Below are 22,724 nucleotides of genomic sequence, written 5' to 3'. Positions count from 1 at the left end.
GAAAGTTAGTTCCAGGATGATGGCCATGAACACAATCATTTCGCAGCATCTTGACTCCATGGTGGTGGATGTTAGTGCAAGGCCACGTTAGATTTGCTGAAACTATAGTGCTGGAACACTAAGTACCTGGGAAGTCACGAGAACTATCTCTTAACTACTTAAAGAATTGCCAAAGCTCTAGAGTTCTAGGTCTGCTACTCATTGACTAAGAGACCTTGGATATGCCACCTGATCTCGCTGAAACTCCTTTCCTCATTGGGAAAGTGAATATGATAATTTTCAATGCATACATCACAAAGGGGGTGGTATAGATCTAATTATGTAATGGTGGTAAAAGGACTCTGAAAACTATAAATTGATAAAGAAATTTTGAGCTGTTATCTATGGGTGAAAGTTATAAGAAGGAAGGTTTTGGTTCAGTATACTGAAACACTATTATCAGTGACAGCTGCCTGGGGATACAATAACTTGCCTTCTGAACTAATGGGAACCTCCATTACTAGACACAGCCATCTGCTAAGGTTCTTAAGGTTATGAAGGCAGAGGAAGGGCTATCATTTGGGTCCAGACCTGGGCTCATGGAATCCACCAACATCATAGGATCACCAACAAACTCTGTTGGAGCTTGGGGTACATACACATTTCTGGAGAAGATCCATAATTTTCTTTAGATTAGTAAAAAAAGGCCAATGATTTACAAAAGGTAAATAATAAAAACATGACAGTTGATATTACTTACAACTCCGCTGAGTGCATTATCCTTTCTAGACTTGTAGTAACTGAGCACATTTTTTTTTCCCTTTTTTGTAATTTTTTTTTTGCTTATGTGCATAAGCAAAAAACATCTTCCAGTTGAGGGGACAAGAAAAGTCAGAGTATTTCATCCAGGACAATGTAGCTCCTTCAAGATGCTTGACAACCCCATCCATTTCTGGCTTGGGACGGAGTATTTATAAATTTACCTGTATGGCCTGTTGAAAGTTGCCCCTTGATTACTATACTTTGAATGAGATGACACCTTCATGGTTAGCACTATCCCTGGTACTATTTCTATTTTAAAGGATCTGTTCCAGCCCATGATTAAATGATAGGCTGTTGGTGGCAGAGGTGACTCAGTGTGCCTTCAACATCTTCTCCCCACTCCCACAGAAATAGAAGATTAAGCTGAGACAAGGTTGCCAGCTAATGACCACATTTCCCAGTTTCCCTTTCAACTATAGGAGAGACTGGGTTGTCCACAGAGCTGTGAGCAGAGTGATGAGTACAATTTCCAGCCAATATCCTAAAAAGGAAGGGCACCTGCCTTCCCATTCCTTTTCTTCTCCTCCCACTTGCTTGAAGGTAGATGTGGTGGCAGGAGCTAGCGGCTTAGTTTAGATCATTCATTGAATTGTTCATTGGCAGCTGTGCATTGAAGTTGGAGAACAAGATATATAGTGTCTAGATGACCTCTGATGACCTTGTAGAGCAAACTACCCTGCTAGTTCTGGACCACCTACCTCCTTATGACTTTCATATGATAGAAAAAGACATTTTTATCTTGTTTAAGCTCCTCTATTGGGGAATATTTTGTTATAGTAAGCTGTTACAGATGTGACCAGGACTTTATTTTCATTTCTTATCCATCCAGATGGGCAAGATCAGTTTGCTTTTACTTGGCAAAGGAAATATACTTCTACTGTTTGTTTCACAGCTATCAAAAAAATATGTTTTTGAGTATCACAGACATGCAAGTTTACATTAGTTTCAGGTGTACAACATAGTGATTCGACTTCTCTCTAGGTTATGATGTGCTCACCACAAGTGTGACTACCACCTGTCACTAGACAACGCTATTACAGTATCATGGACTTTATTTGCCACGCTGTGCCTTTTATTCCCATGATTTATTCATTCCAAAATCCGGAGTGTTTCGGGGCTATTTGAATTGTCCAGCGAATTGCCATAATTTTGCCACTAGGGGGCGTCTAAGAGGTGTAGCTTCTCTCCTTTGAGATCTCAACTTACATATCCCTTTCTTAAGATTTTCTAGACAACCCAGTCTAAAGTAAGCTCCCCTTCATTACTGTCTAGCTCAGCCCATTCACTTCCTTCAAGGCACTTAGTGAAAATTGTAATTATTTGTCTGCTTAGGATACCAGCTCCATGAGGGCAGGGTCCTGTTCATTCACTGAATGATTATCACAATATCTGACATGTAGTGGACATGTAATCAAATGAGTAATGAATCTGGAAATAATAATAATAATAATAATTATTATTATTAATATTTGGAAATTATTAAAAAATCCCTGCTCAGGCTTCACAAGAGTTGTTAGCACCAGGAAACTATGTAGAATACCTAGATAATTTTCAAAATGGAGGTTTTCTTATTCAAGATTGAAACCCAGAAACCATAAAAAAAAAGTTTATTTACCTTATTTCATGAAAATTTAGAAGTTCTGTATGCTAACAGACACCATACAGTTTTATAAAAGTAGAATAATGGGGAAAGTTATAAAGAAATGTTACAGTCAAGGACTATCATCCACAATATTAGAGAACTCATGTAGAACTCCATAGGAAAAGCAGCATAAATGATGTATGAGTCACAGACAACAAAATAAATACAAGTGGCCAATAAGCATGTCTTTAAACCATAAATAATTTAAATATCCAATAATAAGAAAATAGTTCAATGAATTATAATACATTCATATTATAAAATATCATGAATCCATGATTAGGAATAAGATGTATTTTTTATAGTGAAAAAGCAAGAATACTATGGATATGATCCCATCTGTAAGAATACATATATACCTATGTATATATGAAATGTATATGAAACGTTCTGAAAAAATTAACACAAAACTATTCTGTTTTTAGGAAAATGAGTAGGTTTGGTCAGGGCAGAGAGGTGTAGGGTATGTGATGTGGGATTTTTACTTTTTACTCTGCATGCTTTTTGAATGTTGGATATTTTTTACTGTGAGCATACATGCACGTATTACTTGTATAATTCCAAAGACTATTTTAAAAAGCAACAGAAAATATATGGAAGTCACCTAGGAAAATTCTTGGTATGTAGCATTAACAACAGAAATGACTGGAAAATCTCCCCAAATCATACAGAAACAGATCTGGGTGACACAGGATATCACCTAGAAATGGTTTTGGGTAATGTACAGTTACACAAAGACCCCCATCCCACGTACCCCTAACCCTCCCACCATATTTTGATTTCTCTTCATTTTCTTGGCCCAATAGCTGTAATTTAACTTTAAATACATATATAATCATTGTACCCTGGGCTGTAACATTAGGGGAGTTTCTTCAGGTGTAAGTGGACCCCGTTCTTGGCTTTGAGGACCATCTGGTGCAAGAAGACAAGAGGTCTGGTGGGGTCTGGAGCCACCTTGAAGTGGAGTAGAATCAAGGCAATGGCCACCTTTAGCTCAATCATGGCAAAATGCTGCCCAATACAATTCCTGCAGACACGAAGGGAAAGAAAGAGAGACCTTGAGGAAATGGTATTTGTTTCTGACTCTTTTGTTAAGGTGCTAGAATAATAAATCTACTGTTCACAGTAAAGCAGCATTTTCACACTAAACGTCAAGGAGAGTTTTGAACTTCTCTTATCTCCTGCAAGAACATGAACCGAGAGGCTGTAATGTGATGCCCTCCCTAAAGAAGGTGACACTTGGAGATGCTTATAGAATTGTTTCTCCTGTGAGGATGTAGTATAAAATGTGGTGACTATAGTTGGTAACACTGTAATGTGTGATTGCAATTTGCTAATAAAGTAGAACTTAAATATCCTCACGCACAAACAAAGAGAGAAATTGGTGAAGGGGAAGAACCTTTTCACAATGTATGCAGAGGTGAATCACCATGTTGTAGGTTTTAAATACCTTACAATTGTGTTTGTCAACTATACCTCAATAAATTTGAAATTAAGGGGAAAAACAATTGTTTCTCTTGCATTGTGGGGTGGCCTGCCTGGCTTATGAGCAAGTCTGCATTGTAGGGTAACTTTCTGAGGCATGGCTGTATAGGATGTGACAGAGAAGGGCCTTGCCCTTTGTGAAACTAACTGGTCTTTTCAGGAGCTCAGATAAGTACCATGATCTACCTCATAATCTGGTGAGAAGATAGGACTCCATTGGAGAATATATGGAGTTGAGTTACCAAAGGAAGAGTGCTGTTTCCAAGTAAACATTTCTGTGCATTTTTAACAACTTCAAATTGTCCTTACCTTGGTCCAGCTGAGAATGGTAAGAAGGAGTGGGGGTGTCTCTGATCAGAATTCTCCTGGGAGAACCTCAGGGGGTCAAAGACCTAAAATGACAGTGCAATCCCACCACCATCCCCCAAACACCATTAGTGCATTTCTTAAGCTACTACTTAGCACTAATCAACAGAAATACATGATGATCCACATATGTACCAGAACACAGATGTGTTCTGGTAGCCACATTTTTATTATTTTATTTCATTTATTTGTCAGAGAGAAAAACAGAGAGGGAGAGAGCACAAGAAAGAAAGAGGCAGAGGGAGAAGCAGACTGCTCACTGAGCAAGGAGTCTGAGGCGGGACTGGATCCCAGCACACTGGGATCATGACCCAAATGAAAAGCAGATCCTTAACTGACTGAGCCACCTAGGTGTCCCAGGTAGTCAAATTTTTTAAAACGTGAAAATAATTTGAATAATAGAATTTATTTTGAAAAAAATTATCATTCCAACATGTGCTAAATATAATAATTATTAAGGTAATATTTCACATTTTTGTACTATGTCCTCTAATGCCAGTGTGTATTTTACATTCCCAGCATGTCTCATTTCTGATTAGCCACAATTTAAGTGCTCAATAACCAAATGTGGTGAATAGCTACCACATTGGACAGGGCAATTCTAGACCTGCAGCCCTTGTTTGGTCTCCCAGTAGACTAATATGCTACCGAGACCAAGTATGGAGAAAGCAGAAATGTTAGGGTCAGTGATATTATTTTCACTTTGGTGGTAAGAATGCACTTACTTAATTTATCCAAAGAAAATGAAAACACTAATTTGAGAAGATATATACATCCCTAATTTATTGTAGCACTCACTTATAATAGCAAAGATATGGAAGCAACCTAAGCGTCATCAATTAAAGAATGGATAAGGAGGGGCGCCTGGGTGGCTCAGTGGGTTAAGCCACTGCCTTTGGCTCAGGTCATGATCCCGGGGTCCTGGGATCAAGTCCCGCATGGGGCTCTCTGCTCAGCAGGGGGCCTGCTTCCGTTCATCTCTCTCTGCTTGCCTCTCTGCCTGCTTGTGATCTCTCTCTGTCAAATAATTAAATAAAATCTTTAAAAAAAAATGGATAAGGAAAATGTGGTGGATAGAATGGAATATTACACAGCCACAAAAAGCTTGAGATCATACCATTTCAAATAACGTGGATGGACTTAGAAGCTATTATGGTAAGTGAAATAAGTTAGACTGAAAAAGACAAATACTGTATGAGTCCACTCATAAGACGAATCTAAAAAAAAAAGGAAAAAACCAAGTGCATAAACAAACACAAAGCAGAATTAGACCTATAAATACAGAGAACAAACTGATGATTGTGGGGGGTTGGACAAAGTCGGTGAAGGGGAGAGGGAGATACAGGCTTCCAGTTATGGAATGAATAAGTCACAGGAGTAAAAGGCACAGCATAAGGAATATCATCAATTACACTGTTATAGCGATGGAATGGAACAAGTGATGGTCACGCTTGGGGTGAGCATAGCATCAGGTATCAGCTTGTCAAATCACGAAGTTGTGCCCCCGAAACTAATGGAACATTGCATGTCAACTATACTCAAAATTAATTTCAACATTAAAAAAAGAACGCACCTACTTAGAAGTCTAGCCAAAGGGATTACGTGATCAACTGTAACTAAGACATGCAGTCCACTTCATATTACACATAAGATATCTTAAACCCTAGCCACTTATGTGAAAGGAAATATCTGTGGGTGTTATGAGTATTTAGAGTTTAAGAACATTGAATCAAGCACTATGGTTAGCTAAGTGTCTTCTTAACTCTCTAGATCCTCTCTTCTCTCTTTCCTGCTATGCTCTAGGCTCCAAGAAGCGGAGCCATATAGTTTTCTATTGGGTTTGGCTGATAAAAGACATTGGTGATCTGGAAGGTGGGTGGGGAGAGCTTTTGGGTTATTTATTCCCCGGACCTCACCCTACCAAGCTTCCTGAGCCTGACTGCTCTACTGAAGGCCTAACTCCTGCCCAGGATCTTTTCCAGCATAGCAATCTCTCTCCTATCATTGTAACCCTCACCAGAGGTGGGAAGCCCTTCAACAGTTGTATGCTCCATATTGCTTTCACAAACCCTACCAAACCTTTGTAAATAGTTTCTTTATAAAACTCTCCTCAAAGTGCCCAACTTGAGGGTGTCATCAGTCTTCTGCCAGAATTCCCATGGTTCCATCCAGCAGAAGAGAGTTTGAGTTGCCTGCCTGGCTACATGGATAGTCTACACTCTTGCAGATGTCTAGGTGAGTGCTTGGCGGAGCTCGCTAAGTAAATGACTGCAGTACAGATTGCGCTTGGAAGCAGATTATGTGGCATTATGTCCATCTGTTCATTCAAAGCAAACATAAAGTAGGAATAGGGGGAGGGGACAGGTTTTTTTCTTTAGGAGGAAAGCTGAACATTTTTGGTCTTTATGTTTATTTTATTTGCTTTGTGTCATTTGCCACATCCCCATTGTGCTAACAAAAAGTTACTTGCACATCATTTGTTTTTGAAGTATTTACATGTAAGACAGTCATACCTTTGGATTTTCCCAGATGGCAGGATTATGGTGAAGGCCCCAAATGTTGAGAACCACAGTTATTCCTGTGAAAGGAAAGAAACAAAAAAGACTACAGGATGTAGAACAAGTTGAGGTAGAGCTACTGTTACACCACTCTTCAATAAGAATTTTCTTCTTGAAGGGAATGAGCTAGCTCCTAGCAGAGTTTTGTGTGCCATAGCTGATGTCAGCAGTCAAGGACCCATGGGAAGATGAGGCTTGAATGACACCTTAGTTTTCAAAGCAATGACTTATTTAATACCTGATTCTATCTTCAGGAGCTGTTGGTATCATGTCAGAATGATATCTGTTAATGGACAATATAGCACCCACCAGAGATAGTTTGGGTCCAGAAGAACAGAACCATAATTCCATTATGTAGGTCCAATGACAAGTTTCTTTTGGTTCTGTTCGTAAGTGGAAGAGAGGAAATTTTGGCAAGTATCCACATGGTTTGGGGATCAAAAAAGAAGAGGAGAGGGTAGGGAGAGGGAAGTGGGGTTATGGACATTGGGGAAGGTGAAGTGTGTAAACCTGGTGATTCACAGACCTGTACCCCTGGGGTTAATAATACATTATATGTTAATAAAAAATAAAAAGTTAAAAAAAAAGAAGAGGAGAGAGATTTTGAAGATTATTTGATTACCATAAAAAATTCTGGTAAGTTAATTCTGGATCTGTCAACAAAGTCACAGTGACAGGCTGTTGGTATTTGCTACAAGCAATCCTGTCAGCTTGTTTCCAATGGCAAGAGTTAACAGAACACCAAAGCAGACATGTGAAGGCTATCTCATGTGATACCCTTCTGCCTTCCACTCGCCCTGCTCAGAGACCTGTGCTATGAAGAACACTGGGTGAGGTGTGGGGCCTCTATGCAAGTTTTAATTCTGCTCATCTGCACATTGGGGTCTCCAGTGAATTTTTGGCTATACCATGTGTGTAGTGTGCTTTCAAAGTGCTTTGTAAACTGAGAAGCCCCATATAAATGTCTGTTAAGATCATGTTTCAAGGGCAGGAAAATGAGATAATGTGTTTGAAGGTTCCATGTTAACTATTAAGTGCTGCACACTTATAAGAGTAATATTTTGATGATAATAACGCCAAAGACCCCACCTTGGGTCTTCTAGATAAGTATAATGATGCTCATCTCCCATGAAGTCTCACCTGGGTCTCAAACTAACCCAAACAAAGATTATTTTAGAAACAGTGCCCTGTGAATGAAGAAACCCTGAGTTGGGATTCTAGCCACCCAGGTTCTGGACAGAGCTTCTCTGCAAATTGCTATGTGTTTTGGGAAAGTCTGGAAACCACATCTGATCAAAGAATTACCCACTGAGGTCTTGGTAGGCACCCACCCTAAGCCAGACTTCCTTAGGTTTGTCTTTTGACTCCTCTAAGAGTTGAGGATTGTTGAGGCCAGTCTTTGTCGCTGTGGTCGCTAGGATCCCCTTGTCTCTAGGAACTGCTTAAGAAAAGAATGCAAAGACCTGCAGGCAGGGAGCGTCCATCTGGGAAGGTAATAGGCTTGCTGAGCTCTCTGGAAATGGATGGGACTGGAGGCGCCAGTCGGAGTGACTCCTTGATGCACATTGTGGTGTATGACATTTCACCCAGCTGGTCCCTGTGAGGACAAGGGAAGGAAGGGAGGGAACTCAGTCTCCATATCTAGTTTGTAAATAATGATGTTTTTTTCCTCTTTGGTGTTTGGTCCTGGTAAATATCATCTCTAGGTTAAAGTTATTTTGTAATTGGCTTATGTAATGTGAGACTCTGTGAGAATGTGAGACTCTGCCTCAGGATCAGCTGAGGTTCCAGAGGAAGAGGGGACCAAACAAGTGTCCATTATAAAGTGAGATGCTTATCTACCGGTAAAGGATTTGGTAGGGAGATTTCTGAAACCTGTTTTGCAACTCTTAGCTCACCATGTAAGTCAAGAATGTAGAAAGAATGACTGAGGACTGAAGAGAGAGGGCTTAAGAGTTTTGAGAATAAAAAAAATATATCCTTTAAAGAGCATTGTTGGAATGCCCGAATGCTGTGGAGAATAGAGGAGAGTCTCCCAACCATGTTAGGCAAAGAGGGGCTCCTTGGGTCACTTTGATGATCTGACATGTATCCCCTGAGTTTGGGAAACAGAGGACTGATAGATCACAGAGGTCTGTGATTCAGAACAGACAGGGAGTTGGGGGAGAGCAACAGCGACAAACAAGTCGGGAGTACTCCAGTGTGCTCTATGGGCCAATAAATTGGCAAGAGTCAGAGCTTCAGAACCAGTTTGAAAGGAATTCTGAGGATAAGAATTCCCTCATTGCCCCGTGAATCACCATGGCAAAGGTCCAGTGAGGGAATCTCCAAGAAACTCACAGATGTACCCATTGTGAGTGAAAGGAAGCACTCACTAGCCACCCAGCTCAGAGGGCAAATCACCATAGGACCAACCCCTTTCTCCTCCTGGCTCCCTCCTGGGACCACTTTTGGAAGGGTCAGAAACAGAAGCTACTGGGTTGGGGAGGAACTGGTCAGTAAAAGAAAGCCAACCACAAACCCCTCACCCATCACTGGCTTCCAGACCCAAAGAAATGCTGATCTGGGATGGAGGGAGAGGGTACAAGTGGATATGAATTTGTACTTTTCATTATTCCACTGGACCAGACAGCTTCATTACTGAAATGAGACTGCTCTTTTGATGGGGACTCTATGAGATTCACTCAAGATTTCACCCCAGAGATGAAAAGAACTTGTCTCACACAAGGCTGAAATATCAGAGGGAGAAGAATGAAGTTTTGTTTTTTTTTTTAATCCTAGCCAATCAGCTAGTCATAAAATGACTGCATATATTCAGTATATTTGCTTTATTCTATTTCTGTTTGCTTTTCTGATTACTTATTTTGAATGCAGGCTCTGACCATTCAGCAGTGTGAAATTTTCATTTTGAGCTTTTTCCTCCTCAAGCTCAGAATAAAAAAGGTAATTCTGCTTAGTCTGGCACTTTGCATATTTTAGAAACACAATGTTGTCCATCTTAGCCCTGGTGCAAGAAGCAGAGAGGAATTAAAAAAAATTTTTTTTAAGATTTTATTTATTTATTTGACAGACAGAGATCACAAGTAGGCAGAGAGGCAGGCAGAGAGAGAGGAAGGGAAGCAGGCTCCCTGCTGAGCAGAGAGCCCGACGCGGGGCTCGATCCCAGGACCTTGGGATCATGACCTGGGCCGAAGGCAGAGGCTTAACCCACTGAGCCACCCAGGTGCCCCAAAGAGAGGAATTTTAACCCAATGCCGAAACGGCTGACAAGTCAAATGGAGACGTTGAACAACTTGCCAGTTTTTTCAGAAATTGCTCCTTGCAATGTGGCTTTATTGTCTGTCTTAAAGAATTATAAATTTTCAGCATACTATGTACACATTTCATTAAATGTGAGTAGAGGGCCATATTATGGAATAAAAATTTATTTTATATAAAATTATTTTTCCTTCTCTCATTAAAATAAGTCAGACTTAGTAGATCCTTTAGACTTTGTTTTCTCACCTGGCAAAGATTTCTTTATTGTTTTTACATTTCACATACGCCAGACAAGAATGAGAAAGGCCAATATTGGGGTTGTATACATATACACCCTAAACAGGTTAAATATCCAATTAATGTTAATCAATGAATAAAAAATGACTAATCAACACTATATTTTGTGCTATACAGATTAAACCTTTAGTTTATGGTAGGAAATAACTATTACTTCCTTATAAAAAGTAGGAGCTCTACCATAGCTATATAAATCCAAATTTTCCCTTGCAAATATTCTAACTGAGCTGACCTTTCCATTTGAAATATGGTGTATCCTCCCTACTCCTGGGGCTAGATAGTCCTTATGCTTTCTATCTTTCTGTCCCTTTGGCCATCAAAGCAATGGTAAGTGAAATATCTACCTAGGGTAAAGAATGTGTTTTGAATCAGAGATGTGTTTGTTTTTCTGTCAGACAGTGTGTCTCAAGGGCAAATCCATAACCTGGGCACTGTTTGAACAGCCAGATAATTTCAAAGTCTTTCAAAATGGTGTTGACATTTTCTACCTGGCTAACTCATCCTATAAGAGGCAGCTGGGGCATCAGTTCTCCCAAGAAGTTCCCTTGGGTCCCCAAAACCAGGTCAGGTGCCTGTCTTCTGATTTTCTATAGTAGCCAGCGCATCTCTCTCTCGCTACCCTTACCAGGTTATATGGCAATTATTCATACGGAGGTCGGTCTCCTGTCCCAGGGTGTAAGCTCATTGAGAGCAGGATCTACACCAAATGTGGCACATTTCTGAAGTGCCTCAGTACTTAGAATGTTCTCAGTCCATAATCACTGGACTTAACTACAGTGTGTATCCTTTAGTACTATGTTCAAAGTTTGAGCCAGTCCTGAGGAGTAAACAAGGAGATGGGAGGGAATGACTACAATGGGAGCTTAAATGATATGGGTGCTTGCTGGGGTCTCAGAGAGGAGACGCACCTGAGTCTTACCATTCAAACTCTGAATGCAAGTCTAGGGATCAATTCCCCTTTTCCAGCGTACCCAGCCAGGTGAAAGAAATGGGACATTACACACCACTGATTAGAAAAACAATGAAGCAGTTAACTTACGGATGAGTGAACTTCTTTGGCAAAGATAGAGGGATAATTTTGGTCTCTCTAGAAAACAGGCAGAATAGTAGCCTGCCTGTTCTGTTTCTACAGGCACATATCTTGAAGCACAATGGTCACCAAGGTACCAGAGGAGAGAATAAAGCAAAACGCATGGAGAGGAAGCAAGATGAAATGTTTAAGAATGCAGATCTTACCAGGTGATAGAAGACCCGTCCCCCAGGATGCCCCTGATCTCCTCCCGGCATCTCTCTTGATGCTCAGGGTTCAGAGCCAGGTAGTAGAGGAGCCAGGAAATGCTCCCTGCTGTGGTGTCGTGCCCTGCCAACATCAGTGTGTTCACCTCAGACCTTAGGTCAGTATCTGAGAAGCTGTTGCCATTTTCAGCCTGGAAGGTATAGCAGAGAGATGTTTCTACAATGTCAGTTTATAGATATCTGCAGCCCCAACCAAGATAATGGCTTGGGGGGGGGGACCACTAGAGTTTCATACGAGAGTTTCAATTTTAAGTCAGTTCAACAAATACATAGTAGGAATCACACTTTGACCAGAGTAAAAAGGAGAACCAACATTAGATAAGGAAAGCAGGCCTTGCAAAGAGCTCCTTGATTCATCCTGCCAGATTTATGCAGATTCCCCAGCACCTCCTCCTCATCATTTTACCAACTTACGCTATGACCCATTTTCCTGTGCTTCCCTACACTGCCATGTATCTTTGCTGTAATCACCAAGTCCTGTCTAATTAGTAAAAAATGTAGTCTTGTCCGACTCCCTCTAGTGACAGAATTACAGACTTCTATCTTCACCTGAAACCGCATGGATCCAACCCATCAGTTCGAAAGTATTGTTAAATTTAGCTGATCAATTTTCCTCTTGTCTTCCCTCCACCTCACTTATCCATTCACCTGCACAATTAACTACATATATGAGCAGCCTCAGACATTTGAAAAATTTACCTGGGCAGAAAGTATAACATCCAGAAAATCCTGGTACTTCTGCTTCTGAGTACTACCATGCTTCTTTTCATCTTTCAGGAATTTCTTTCTATCCTGGATTAGGTTTTCTGGGACAGAATAACAATTCCCGATTAGCAAAGTGACAGCAAGGTTAAAGTAAAATTATTACAGAGCAAGCCATGGCCTACAAGTAGCTTCAAATCATACCTAATTCCCTGATCTTAGAATGGGTACATTGTATTTCAATAGATTTAATTTTTGCAGATGTTTGTTCTCCCATCAAATGACAAACTTTGATCAAAGAAACACAATACATTTGGAATAGTCTTTATACAAGTAGGCAGGCGATGTAATAAAGATGGTCTCAAACATTCTTTTCTTTCTCAGTCTAATATCTCGTTTTCATGGAAAAGTTATAAAATGAAATGGAAGACAGGCAAAGAAAAATTAGTTATACCTTCTGTATAACTGAAGGGGCTTAAAAGAGAACCCCACAGAAATACGAAACAGAATACTAAAACTGTAATTCAAGAAAACTTTCTGGAAGTGAAACAAAATTTAAATGTATACCTTAAGAGGCCAACCCTATCTTTGGAAAAGTTAGAACAGTTAGAAAAGTTAGAATAACCAATACCAATATATACCCTAGTAAAACTACTCAATATTGAAGACAGAGAAAAGAAAATCCTCAGAGACTCCAAACAAAAAGACCAAATGACTTCTAAGGGTAAGAAAATTAAGGCAGCATCATACTCCTCAAGAACAATAATGAAATCAAAGCAAGATTAGAGCATTTTCAGGATGCCTGGGTGGCTCAGTCAGTTAAGTGTCTGACTCTTGATTTTGTTTTGTTTTGTTTTTGTTTGTTTGTTTGTTTCTAAAGATTTTTATTTATTTATTTGACAGACAGAGATCACAAGTAGGCAGAGAGGCAGGCAGAGAGAGAGGGAGGGGGAAGCAGGCTCCCTGCTAAGCAGAGAGCCCGATGTGGGGTCCGATCCCAGGATCATGACCTGAGCTGAAGGCAGAGGCTTTAACCCACTGAGCCACCCAGGTGTCCCATGACTCTTGATTTTGGCTCAGGTCTTGATCTCAAGGTTGTGAGTTCAAACCCTGCATTGGGAAAAGATTAGAGCATTTTCAAGAAACTCAAGGAAACAAAGTAGTAGTAAATATTTTATATCTAGGAAAACTGTCATTCAAGCAAGTATGAAGTCTACCAAAGAACAGGTATAAACTTCCATGAACTCAGACAATACTATGCTCATGAGCCCATCCTGAGGTATCTAGTGACTGAGCTTCATCCAACCATGAGATGACTAGGAAAACTTCATTAAAGAACTGAGGCATGCAATTCATAGATGGAATTCTAAATCTCAGACTAAAATAAGCATTGGCACATGGACAGAAGAATATCACATAAACACTAAGAGTGAAAATAATTCAACTAAAAATAGGAGAAGGGAGGGAGAAAGGGGAAAGTAGAATAACCACTAATTGTTGGGGGCCTTGCACATTTGATCTTTTTTCCCTCTGGACCTGAGGCCTCTGCTGCAACCATGTTACTCCAGATCCTCAGTCGACCAAGAAGCATCTGAGCTTGATTCTCGTCCTTATATTTATTGGAGTGGGAGGCACTGGAGATTCACTTGGCGTTGCTCAATCCAGATGTCAGTGGGGATAAGAATATTCCAGATCTTGAAAAAATTGGACCCCCATGATTAATACACGTTTGGCTCAGTGAATGTAGATCACAGCAAACTGAAGAAAGAAGATGCAGACTTCTAAATGAAGTGTTTCAATATAAAGCTGTTCAGAATGAAAGCCTTCCAGAAGCCATTCTCACAATTTTCCACTTATCCAAGAAGTATTTCTCCTCTAAACGCGTGAAATCGCATTGGGGTATTGTGCTGGGGTTTACACAGATTAATACATCTCTGAAGTTCGAAAAAAAAAAAAAAAAGAACACTAATAATTGTATAGGTAATAAATGAAAATAAAAGGGAATTACTAAAAGCTGACAAACCATCAACGAACCCGACACAAACGACAAATACTGTATGATAGAATACGCAGTCAAATTTGTAGATGAAGAAAGTGGAATGGTGGTTTCCAGGGCCCGAGAAAAGAGTATAAAGAGGGATTGCCATTTACTATATATGGAATTTCAATTTTGCAAGGTGAAATGAGTTCTGGAGATGGATGGCGGTGGTGATGGCACAATAATGTGAATATAATTATTAGCACTAATCTGTATACTTTAAAAAGATTCAGATGGTAAATGTTACCTGTATTTACCATAGTAAAAACGACAAGCCAGACGGCAAAAGTGTAAATAAGGCAAAGAAGAAGGATTTATAAGAAGGACTAAACACTAGGGTAGCCAGAGGAAAAAATATACTTTCTTAAATATCACAAGATATATTTTAAAAGAGCAAAGAAGACATACCACATAGAGAAAGGAACACAGTGTACTGAGTTGAATAATGTCCCCCCAAAATTCATGTTCACCCAGAACCAGTGAATGGTGATTTGTTCAGGAAGCCTTTGGGAAATGAATACATACAGTAACTATAATATAATACACATAGTAAATCATAAAAATACGACAGTGTTGAGTCCGAACATGTCAGGCATTTCAACAAATAAGAATGGGAATGACTTGTTTACTACAGTAAACATGTTTTCAAATTGACTCATAAAGCAAAACAGAGCTATGTGCTACATCTAAGAAAAACACATAAAAGAGGCCAGTTTTTATTATTTATTTATTTTATTTAAGATTTTATTTATTTATTTGTCAGAGAGAGAGAGAGAGCACAAGCAGACAGAGCAGCAGGCAGAGGGAGAAGCAGGCTCCCTGCTGAGAAAGGAGCCTGATGTGGAACTGCATCCTAGGACCCTGGGATCATGACCTCAGCCGAAGGCAGATACTTGACTGACTGAGCCACCCAGGCATTCCATGAAGGTCAGTTTTTAATGTTAAAAGTCAGGATATCATAGGGCACAGGGTTGGTAGAGCATGTGACTCTTGATTTCAGGGTTCTTAGTTTGAGCCCCACATTGGGTATAGAGATTACTTAAAAATTCAATCTTAAAAAAAGTCATGATATCACAATAATATTTATGAACATATAAATACACCAAATAACACAGCAGTACCTATTTAAAGCAGAAACTATAGGAAATGCAAGGAAAAGTAGGTAGAATCACACTAATAATAGGAGTCTTCAATATACCACTCCCAGTACAGGATAGGTCAAGTGGACAAAAATAAGATACAGAAGATCTAAACAAAATAATAAGGCAGAACATATGGGTGAAAATATCAGACAAATACTCAATAATAGAGAATTTATCTTCTTCATAAAAGTGCATGGAACATTTATGGAACTTGATCATATTAGACCAAGGAAAACATTAGTAAGTTCTGTAAAATGGAAATACTACAGATAATACTTTCTAATTGCAATACAATAAACTTAGAAATTTTTAAAAAATAAAAAAAGACAGCTTTTCACCTAGAAATTTATAAATCATCTATTAAACACTTATTGAGTAAAAGGGATATAAAAATTGAAATTAAAGAATTTCTGAAAAAAAGATAAAAAACATTACTTATCAAAATACATGAGATATAATCAATAAACAAAAGAAAATTCATAGCCTTAAACACACACAGCAATCAGAAATATAAAAAGCCATTCTAAAACTCTATGAAATCTCAAGGGACTGCAAAGAGTCAAAACCATCCCGAAAAAGAACAAAACTTGAAGGACTCACATTTCTTCCTAACTTCAAAACTTACTACAAAGCTATGGTAATCAAAAGAGTGTGGTATCAACATAAAGATAGACATATACTATACAAGAATGGAATACAGAGCCCAGAAATAAAGCCTCACATATATGGTCAAATAATTTTCGACAAGGATACCAAAACCATTCAGTGGGGTAAAGGACAGTCTTTTCAAGAAATGTTTCTGGGAAAACTGGACATTTACATACAAAAGAATGAAGTTAGACCTTAGCTAATACCATATTTGAAAATTAACTCAGAATAGATCAAGGACCTAATTATGAGACCTCAAACAATAAAATTCTTCAAAAAAAAATTTTTTTTATTTGACAGACAGAGATCACAAGGAGGCGGAGAGGCAGGCAGAGAGAGGGAGAGGAGGAAGCAGGCTCCCCATTGAGCAGAGAGCCTGATGTGGGGCTTGATCCCAGGACCCTGGGATCATGACCTGAGCCAAAGGCAGAGGCTTAACCCAGTGAGCCACCCAGGTGCCCCTCAAACAATAAAATTCTTTAAAGAAAAATAGGACTGGGGTGCCTGGGTGGCTCAGTGGGTTAAGCCTCTGCCTTAGGCTCAAGTTATGGTCTCAGGGTCCTGGGATGGAGCCCTGCATCAGGCTCTCTGCTGAGCAGGGAGCCTGCTTCCCTTCCTCTCTCTCTCTGCCTGCCTCTCTGCCTACTTGTGATCTCTGTCTGTCAAATAATTAAATAAAATCTTAAAAAAAAAAAAGAAAAATAGGGTTAAAAGCCACAAGATTGAGGGCACCAGAGTTGCTCAGTTGTTAAGTGTCTGCTTTTGGCTCAGGTCATGGTCCCAGGGTCCTGGGATTGAGTCATCAGGCTCCCTGCTTGGCAGGAAGCCTGCTTCTCTTGCTCCCACTCCCCCTGCTTGTGTTCCCTCTCTTGCGGTGTCTTTCTCTGTCAAACAAATAAATAAAATCTTTAAAATCTGAATTTAGTAAGAATTTCTTGCACTGACACCCAAGACAGAGGTAACACAAGAAAAGGCAGGCAAATTATGACTTCATGAAAATTTAAAAACAGTATCCATAGAGTAAAAGGGCAACCCACAGAATGAGAGAAAATATTTGCGAATTTTCTGTCTGAAAAGGGATTCATATCCAGAATATATGAAGAACTCCTAGAATACAACACCAAAAATACCTGATTCAAAAATGGGTAAAGGACTTAAGAGGACATTTCTCCAAAGAAGATGTATGAATGGCTAATTAGCACATGAACAGAAAAGATGTTCAACATCACTAATTATTAGGGAAATGCAAATCAAAACTACAATAAGATAACACCTCGGACTTATTAGGATTGCTACTATCAAAAACCCCAGAAAACAAGTGTTGGCAAGAATTTGGAGAAAACAGAACCTCTTGCATGCTATTGGTGTGAATGCAAAATGCTACCGTTGCTGTGGAAAACAATATGGCAGCTCCTCAAACAATAAAAAAATAGAATTATCATATGATCCAGCAATTCCATGTCTGAATATATCCTCAAAAGAAATGAAAGCAGAGTCCTGAAGAGTTATTTGTACACGCATGTTTCTAATAGCATTATTCAGAAAAGCTAAAATATGGAAGCAACCCAAGTGCCCATTGATGGATGAATGCATAAACAAACTGTGATGGAATATGCATAGAATAGAATATTTTCAGTCTTAAAAAAGTAGGAAATTCTGACATATGCTACAGCATGGATAAACCTTGAGGACATGCTAAGCAAAATAAGCCAGTTACAAAAAGATGAATACCCATAGATTCCATTTATAGGGTACTCAGAATAGCCCGAATCATAAAGACAAAAAGTACAATGGTGATTGTGAGGGACTGAGGGGAGGGGAGAATAGAGAGTTACTGTTTAACTGGTATAGAATTATAGTTTTACAAGACAAATAGGTTTATGGGGATCGATGGTGATGGCTGTACAACAGTGGAAGTGTATTTAATACCACCAAACTGTACATCTAAAATATGGTTGGGGCATCTGAGTGGCTCAGTCAGTTAAGCATCTGCCTTTGGCTCAGGTCATGATCTCAGGGTCCTGGGACTGAGCCCACACTGGGCTCTCTGCTTAGTGGGGAGCCTGCTTTTCCCTCTGCCTCTCCCTGCCACTCTGCCTGCCTGTGCTCTCTCTCTGTCAAAAAAATAAAAGAACAAAATCTTTTAAAAAATAAAAAATGATTAAAAAATAAAATATGGTTAAGATGGTAAAGTTTACCTTTTGTGTATTTTAGCACAATAAAAAAAAACATACAAATACACACACAAATAGATTAACAAAGCAAATAAAAAATAGGAAAAGAGTGAAAGAATAAAATACAGTAGTCCTCTCTTACCTGCAGAGATATATACAAAACCACCAATGGATACCTGAAGCCACAGATAATACCAAGCCCTATATGTTTTTTTTCTTATATATACATACTTATGATAAAGTTTAACTTATAAATTAGGCACAGTAAGAGATTAGCAATGACAACAAAAAATAAAACAATTATAAAAATATGCCATAATAAAATTTATGTGAATATGTTCTCTTGCTCTTTTTCAAAAGTACTCATTGTACTATCACCCTCCTTCTTGTGATGATGTGAGATGATAAAATAGCTATGTGATGAGATGAAGTGAAGGGAAAGATACAAGCGATGTGACATAGAGTTAGGTTACTACTGACTTTCTGATGAGACATCAGAAGGATCATCTGCTTCTGGACCACAACTGCCCATGGGTAACTGAAATCATGGAAAGCAAAATCATGGATGAGGGAGAACTACTGCAAATATATCAAATCCTAATTTAAAACTAGAAAAAGAATACCAAAATAAACCAACAGAGAGTACAAAAAATAAAGAAAATAGCAAAGTTATTAGACCAAATTAATAAATCAAAATTTTGGCTCTTTTTTTTTTTTTTTTTTTTTTAAGATTTATTTATTTGTCAGAGAGAGAGCGAGCGAGAGCGAGCACAGGCAGACACAGTGGAAGGCAGAGTCAGAGGGAGAAGCAGGCTCCCTGCAGAGCAAGGAACCCGATGTGGGACTCGATCCCAGGACGCTGGGATCATGACCTGAGCCGAAGGCAGCTGCTCAACCAGCTGAGCCACCCAGGCATCCCAAAATTTTGGCTCTTCTTGGGGCGCCTGGGTGGCTCAGTGGGTTAAGCCGCTGCCTTCGGCTCAGGTCATGATCTCAGAGTCCTGGGATAGAGTCCCACATCGGGCTCTCTGCTCAGCAGGGTGCCTGCTTCCTCCTCTCTCTCTGCCTGCCTCTCTGCCTACTTGTGATCTCTCTCTGTCAAATAAATAAATAAAATCTAAAAAAAAAAATTTTTTTTGGCTCTTCCAAAAAAATCCATAACAGGCACACACTAGCTAATTTAATCAGGAAAAGAGGGAGAATGCACAAATATATGAAGTAAGAAATGACAAAGGGAAACTAACTATTAATACAGAGAGATTTTTAAAATTTTAAATTGTTTATTTTTTTTTAAAGTGGTCTCTACACCAGATGGGGCTTGAAATTCCAATTCTGAGATCAAGAGTTGAGTGTCAGTCAGGAGCTCCCAGAGAAATTATTTTTTAAAGATCAGAGAAATTTTTTTTTAGCATAATGAGATTAGTATTTCTCTCCAAATAAATTTTAAAACCTAGCTGAAACAGAAAATTCAGTATACCTGAGTTGAACCCAGTAGAGAGAGAAAACTTAGACTAATTTCCATAGAAGAAATAGAGAAGATCATCAAGGAATGGTCCCCACCAGAAAAATGAAAAACAAAGAACCAAAGAGAAGAAGAAGAGAAAGGAATGGAAGTAGTATATGAAACAACAAACAACTGAGAACTTTCCAAAATTAATGATAATCACAGGTACGAGAGACGCATAGAACACTAAGTAGGAAAACATCAAAAAATCTACACCGAAAAGTCAATATGCACATTTTATTTAAACTACAGAAGATCAAAGACAAAAAGAAAATCTTAAAAGAAATCACGGGGAGAAAACACTTTACCTATAGCAAGGCAGTGATAAAAATTACACTGGACTTTTCTTCAGAAACCAGGCAAAGAAGAGAGTAGAATAAAATATTTAAAGTGTTAAAAGGAAAAACCCATCAGCCTTGAATTCTTCCAAATTACCCTTAAAAATGAAAGAGAAATAAAGACTTTCTCAGACAAAAATTGAGGAAATTTGTCACCATTAAACCTGCTTTGCAAAATAAGTGAGAAGCTCTGATCTATATAGAGAAAGAAAAACATTAAGGAAAGAATAAATGAAGATAAAATAAAACTTTTTGTTTACCTACTTTTAATTGACCTAACAGATAACAATCTGTTTAAACTAATAATAACAATAATGTATTCAGTTTTATAGCTTTTGGGGAAGTAAAATAAATTACAGCAATGTTATAAGGGATGGGGAAAAATTGGAAGTTGGGAATATCGTGTTATAAGGTACTTGCAAGTATTATTTGAAAGTGGGCTTGGATTAGTTCTAAATACATATTACACACTCAAGGACAACCACTAAACAAGGTTAAAAAAAAAAGTAAAATGTATCTGCTAAGAGAGGAGAAAAACGTAATCATATAAAATACACAATTAAAACCAGACAAGGTTGGGGCATCTGGGTGGCTCAGTTGGCTAAGCGACTGCCTGGGATTGAGCCCCTCATTGGGCTCCCTGCTCCTCAGGGAGCCTGTTTCTCCCTCTTCCTTTGCCTGCTACTCCCCCTGCTTGTGGTTTCTTTCTCTCTCTGTCAAATAAATAAATAAAATCTTGAAAAAAAAAAAAAAAAGATAAGGCAGAAAAAGAGTGGAAGACCAAAAAGGAAAAGGAAAAAAAAAGAATAATAAGAAGTAACAAATATGGTGACTATATATACAAATATATCAAGAGGTGATTAAATACATCAATTAAAAAACAGATGGATAAAAAAAACAATTATATGTTGTCTAAAAGAATCCATGTTAAAATACAAAGATACATATAGATTAAGAGAAAAGGAATAGAGTAAGATATGCCATGCTGGAGTAGCTATATTAACTTCAGATAGAACAGATTTTAAAGCAAGGAAAAATATTAGGGAAAAAATTATTAGGAATAAAAAAGGCATTACATAATTATAAAGGGGTCAATTCTCCAAGAAGACAACAATCTTTAATGTGAAAGCACCCAGGGGCGCCTGGGTGGCTCAGTGGGTTGGGCCTCTGCCTTCAGCTCAGGTCATGATTCCAGGTGCTGGGATCGAGTCCCCCATCGGGCTCCCTGCTCAGCCAGGGGCCTGCTTCCTCCTCTCTTTCTGCCTGACTCTCTGCCTACTTGTGATCTCTGTCAAATAAATAAATAAAATCTTAAAAAAAAAAAAAGAATTAAAAAAAAATGTGAAAGCACCTGGGTGCCTGGGTGGCTCCATCGGTTAAGCATCTGCCTTTGACTCAGGTCAGGATCCTAGGGTCCTGGTATGGAGCTCCACATCAGTCCTGCATCAGGCTCTCTGCTCTGAGGGGAGCCTGCTTCTCCTGCCTCTCTCTGTGTGTCTCTAATGAATAAATAAATACGATCTTTTTAAAAAAAAATGTGAATGCAGAGGAGGAGTCAAGATGGCGGAGAAGTAGCAGGCCGAGACTACTTCAGCTAGCCGGAGATCAGCTAGATAGCTTATCTAAAGATTGCAAACACCTGAAAATCCATCGGCAGATCGAAGAGAAGAAGAACAGCAATTCTGGAAACAGAAAACAACCACTTTCTGAAAGGTAGGACCGGCGGAGAAGTGAATCCAAAGCAACGGGAAGATAGACCCCAGGGGGAGGGGCTGGCTCCCGGCAAGCGGCGGAGCAACCGCGCACAAAATCAGGACTTTTAAAAGTCTGTTCCGCTGAGGGACATCGCTCCAGAGGCTACCCGGGGCAAAGCCCACACGGGGTCAGCGTGGCCTCAGGTCCCGCAGGGTCACAGAAGGATCGGGGGTGTCTGAGTGTTGCAGAGCTTGCGGGTATTGGAACGGGAAAGCCGGCTACAGAGACAGAGCCGACAGTAAGCTCGCAGCTCGGGGTGACCTTGAACCGGTCGCAGGCTCGGTGAGCTCAGAGCGCGGCCAGAGGTCAGGCAGACGGAAGTAACTGGGCGCTGTTCTCTGAGGGCGCACTGAGGAGTGGGGCCCTGGGCTCTCGGCTCCTCTGGGCTGGAGACCAGGAGGCCGCCATTTGTATTCCCGTCCTCCAGAACTCTACGGAAAGTGCTCAGGGAACAAAAGTTCCTGAAAGCAAACCCCAGCGGATGACTCACCCCGGACCCTGCTAAGGGTGGTGCAATTCCACCTGGGGCAAAGACACTTGAGAATCACTAAAACAGGCCCCTCCCCCAGAAGATCAACAAGAAATCCAGTCAAGACCAAGTTCGCCTACCAAGGAGTGCAGTTTCAATACCAAGGAGAGCAGCAGAATTCCGGAGGAGGAGAAAGCAAAGCACGGAACTCATGGCTTTTTCCCTGTGATTTTTTTTTAGTCTTGCAGTTA

General features: G+C 39.5%; 1 protein-coding gene across 1 annotated transcript in view; it reads right to left on the bottom strand.

Annotated features, from left to right (window-relative positions):
- Window positions 1–2,391: 2,391 nt before the first annotated feature.
- Window positions 2,392–22,724, bottom strand: part of LOC132000829 (cytochrome P450 4X1-like) — a 45,337-nt gene continuing 25,004 nt past the window's right edge. The window contains exons 7-12 of the mRNA XM_059374647.1: window positions 12,403–12,509; window positions 11,644–11,834; window positions 8,316–8,449; window positions 6,808–6,872; window positions 4,238–4,320; window positions 2,392–3,470 (exon numbers count right to left, since the gene is read on the bottom strand). Coding sequence (XP_059230630.1) covers window positions 3,302–3,470; window positions 4,238–4,320; window positions 6,808–6,872; window positions 8,316–8,449; window positions 11,644–11,834; window positions 12,403–12,509 — 749 coding nt within the window. The 3' untranslated portion in view covers window positions 2,392–3,301. The remainder of the gene's footprint in view (window positions 3,471–4,237; window positions 4,321–6,807; window positions 6,873–8,315; window positions 8,450–11,643; window positions 11,835–12,402; window positions 12,510–22,724) is intronic.

This window comes from Mustela nigripes, chromosome 14 (assembly GCF_022355385.1).
Source record: "Mustela nigripes isolate SB6536 chromosome 14, MUSNIG.SB6536, whole genome shotgun sequence".
Lineage (NCBI taxonomy): Eukaryota > Metazoa > Chordata > Mammalia > Carnivora > Mustelidae > Mustela > Mustela nigripes.
The sequence above is the reverse complement of the archived record's forward strand: the minus strand, read 5'-3'. Positions and strand labels throughout refer to the sequence as shown.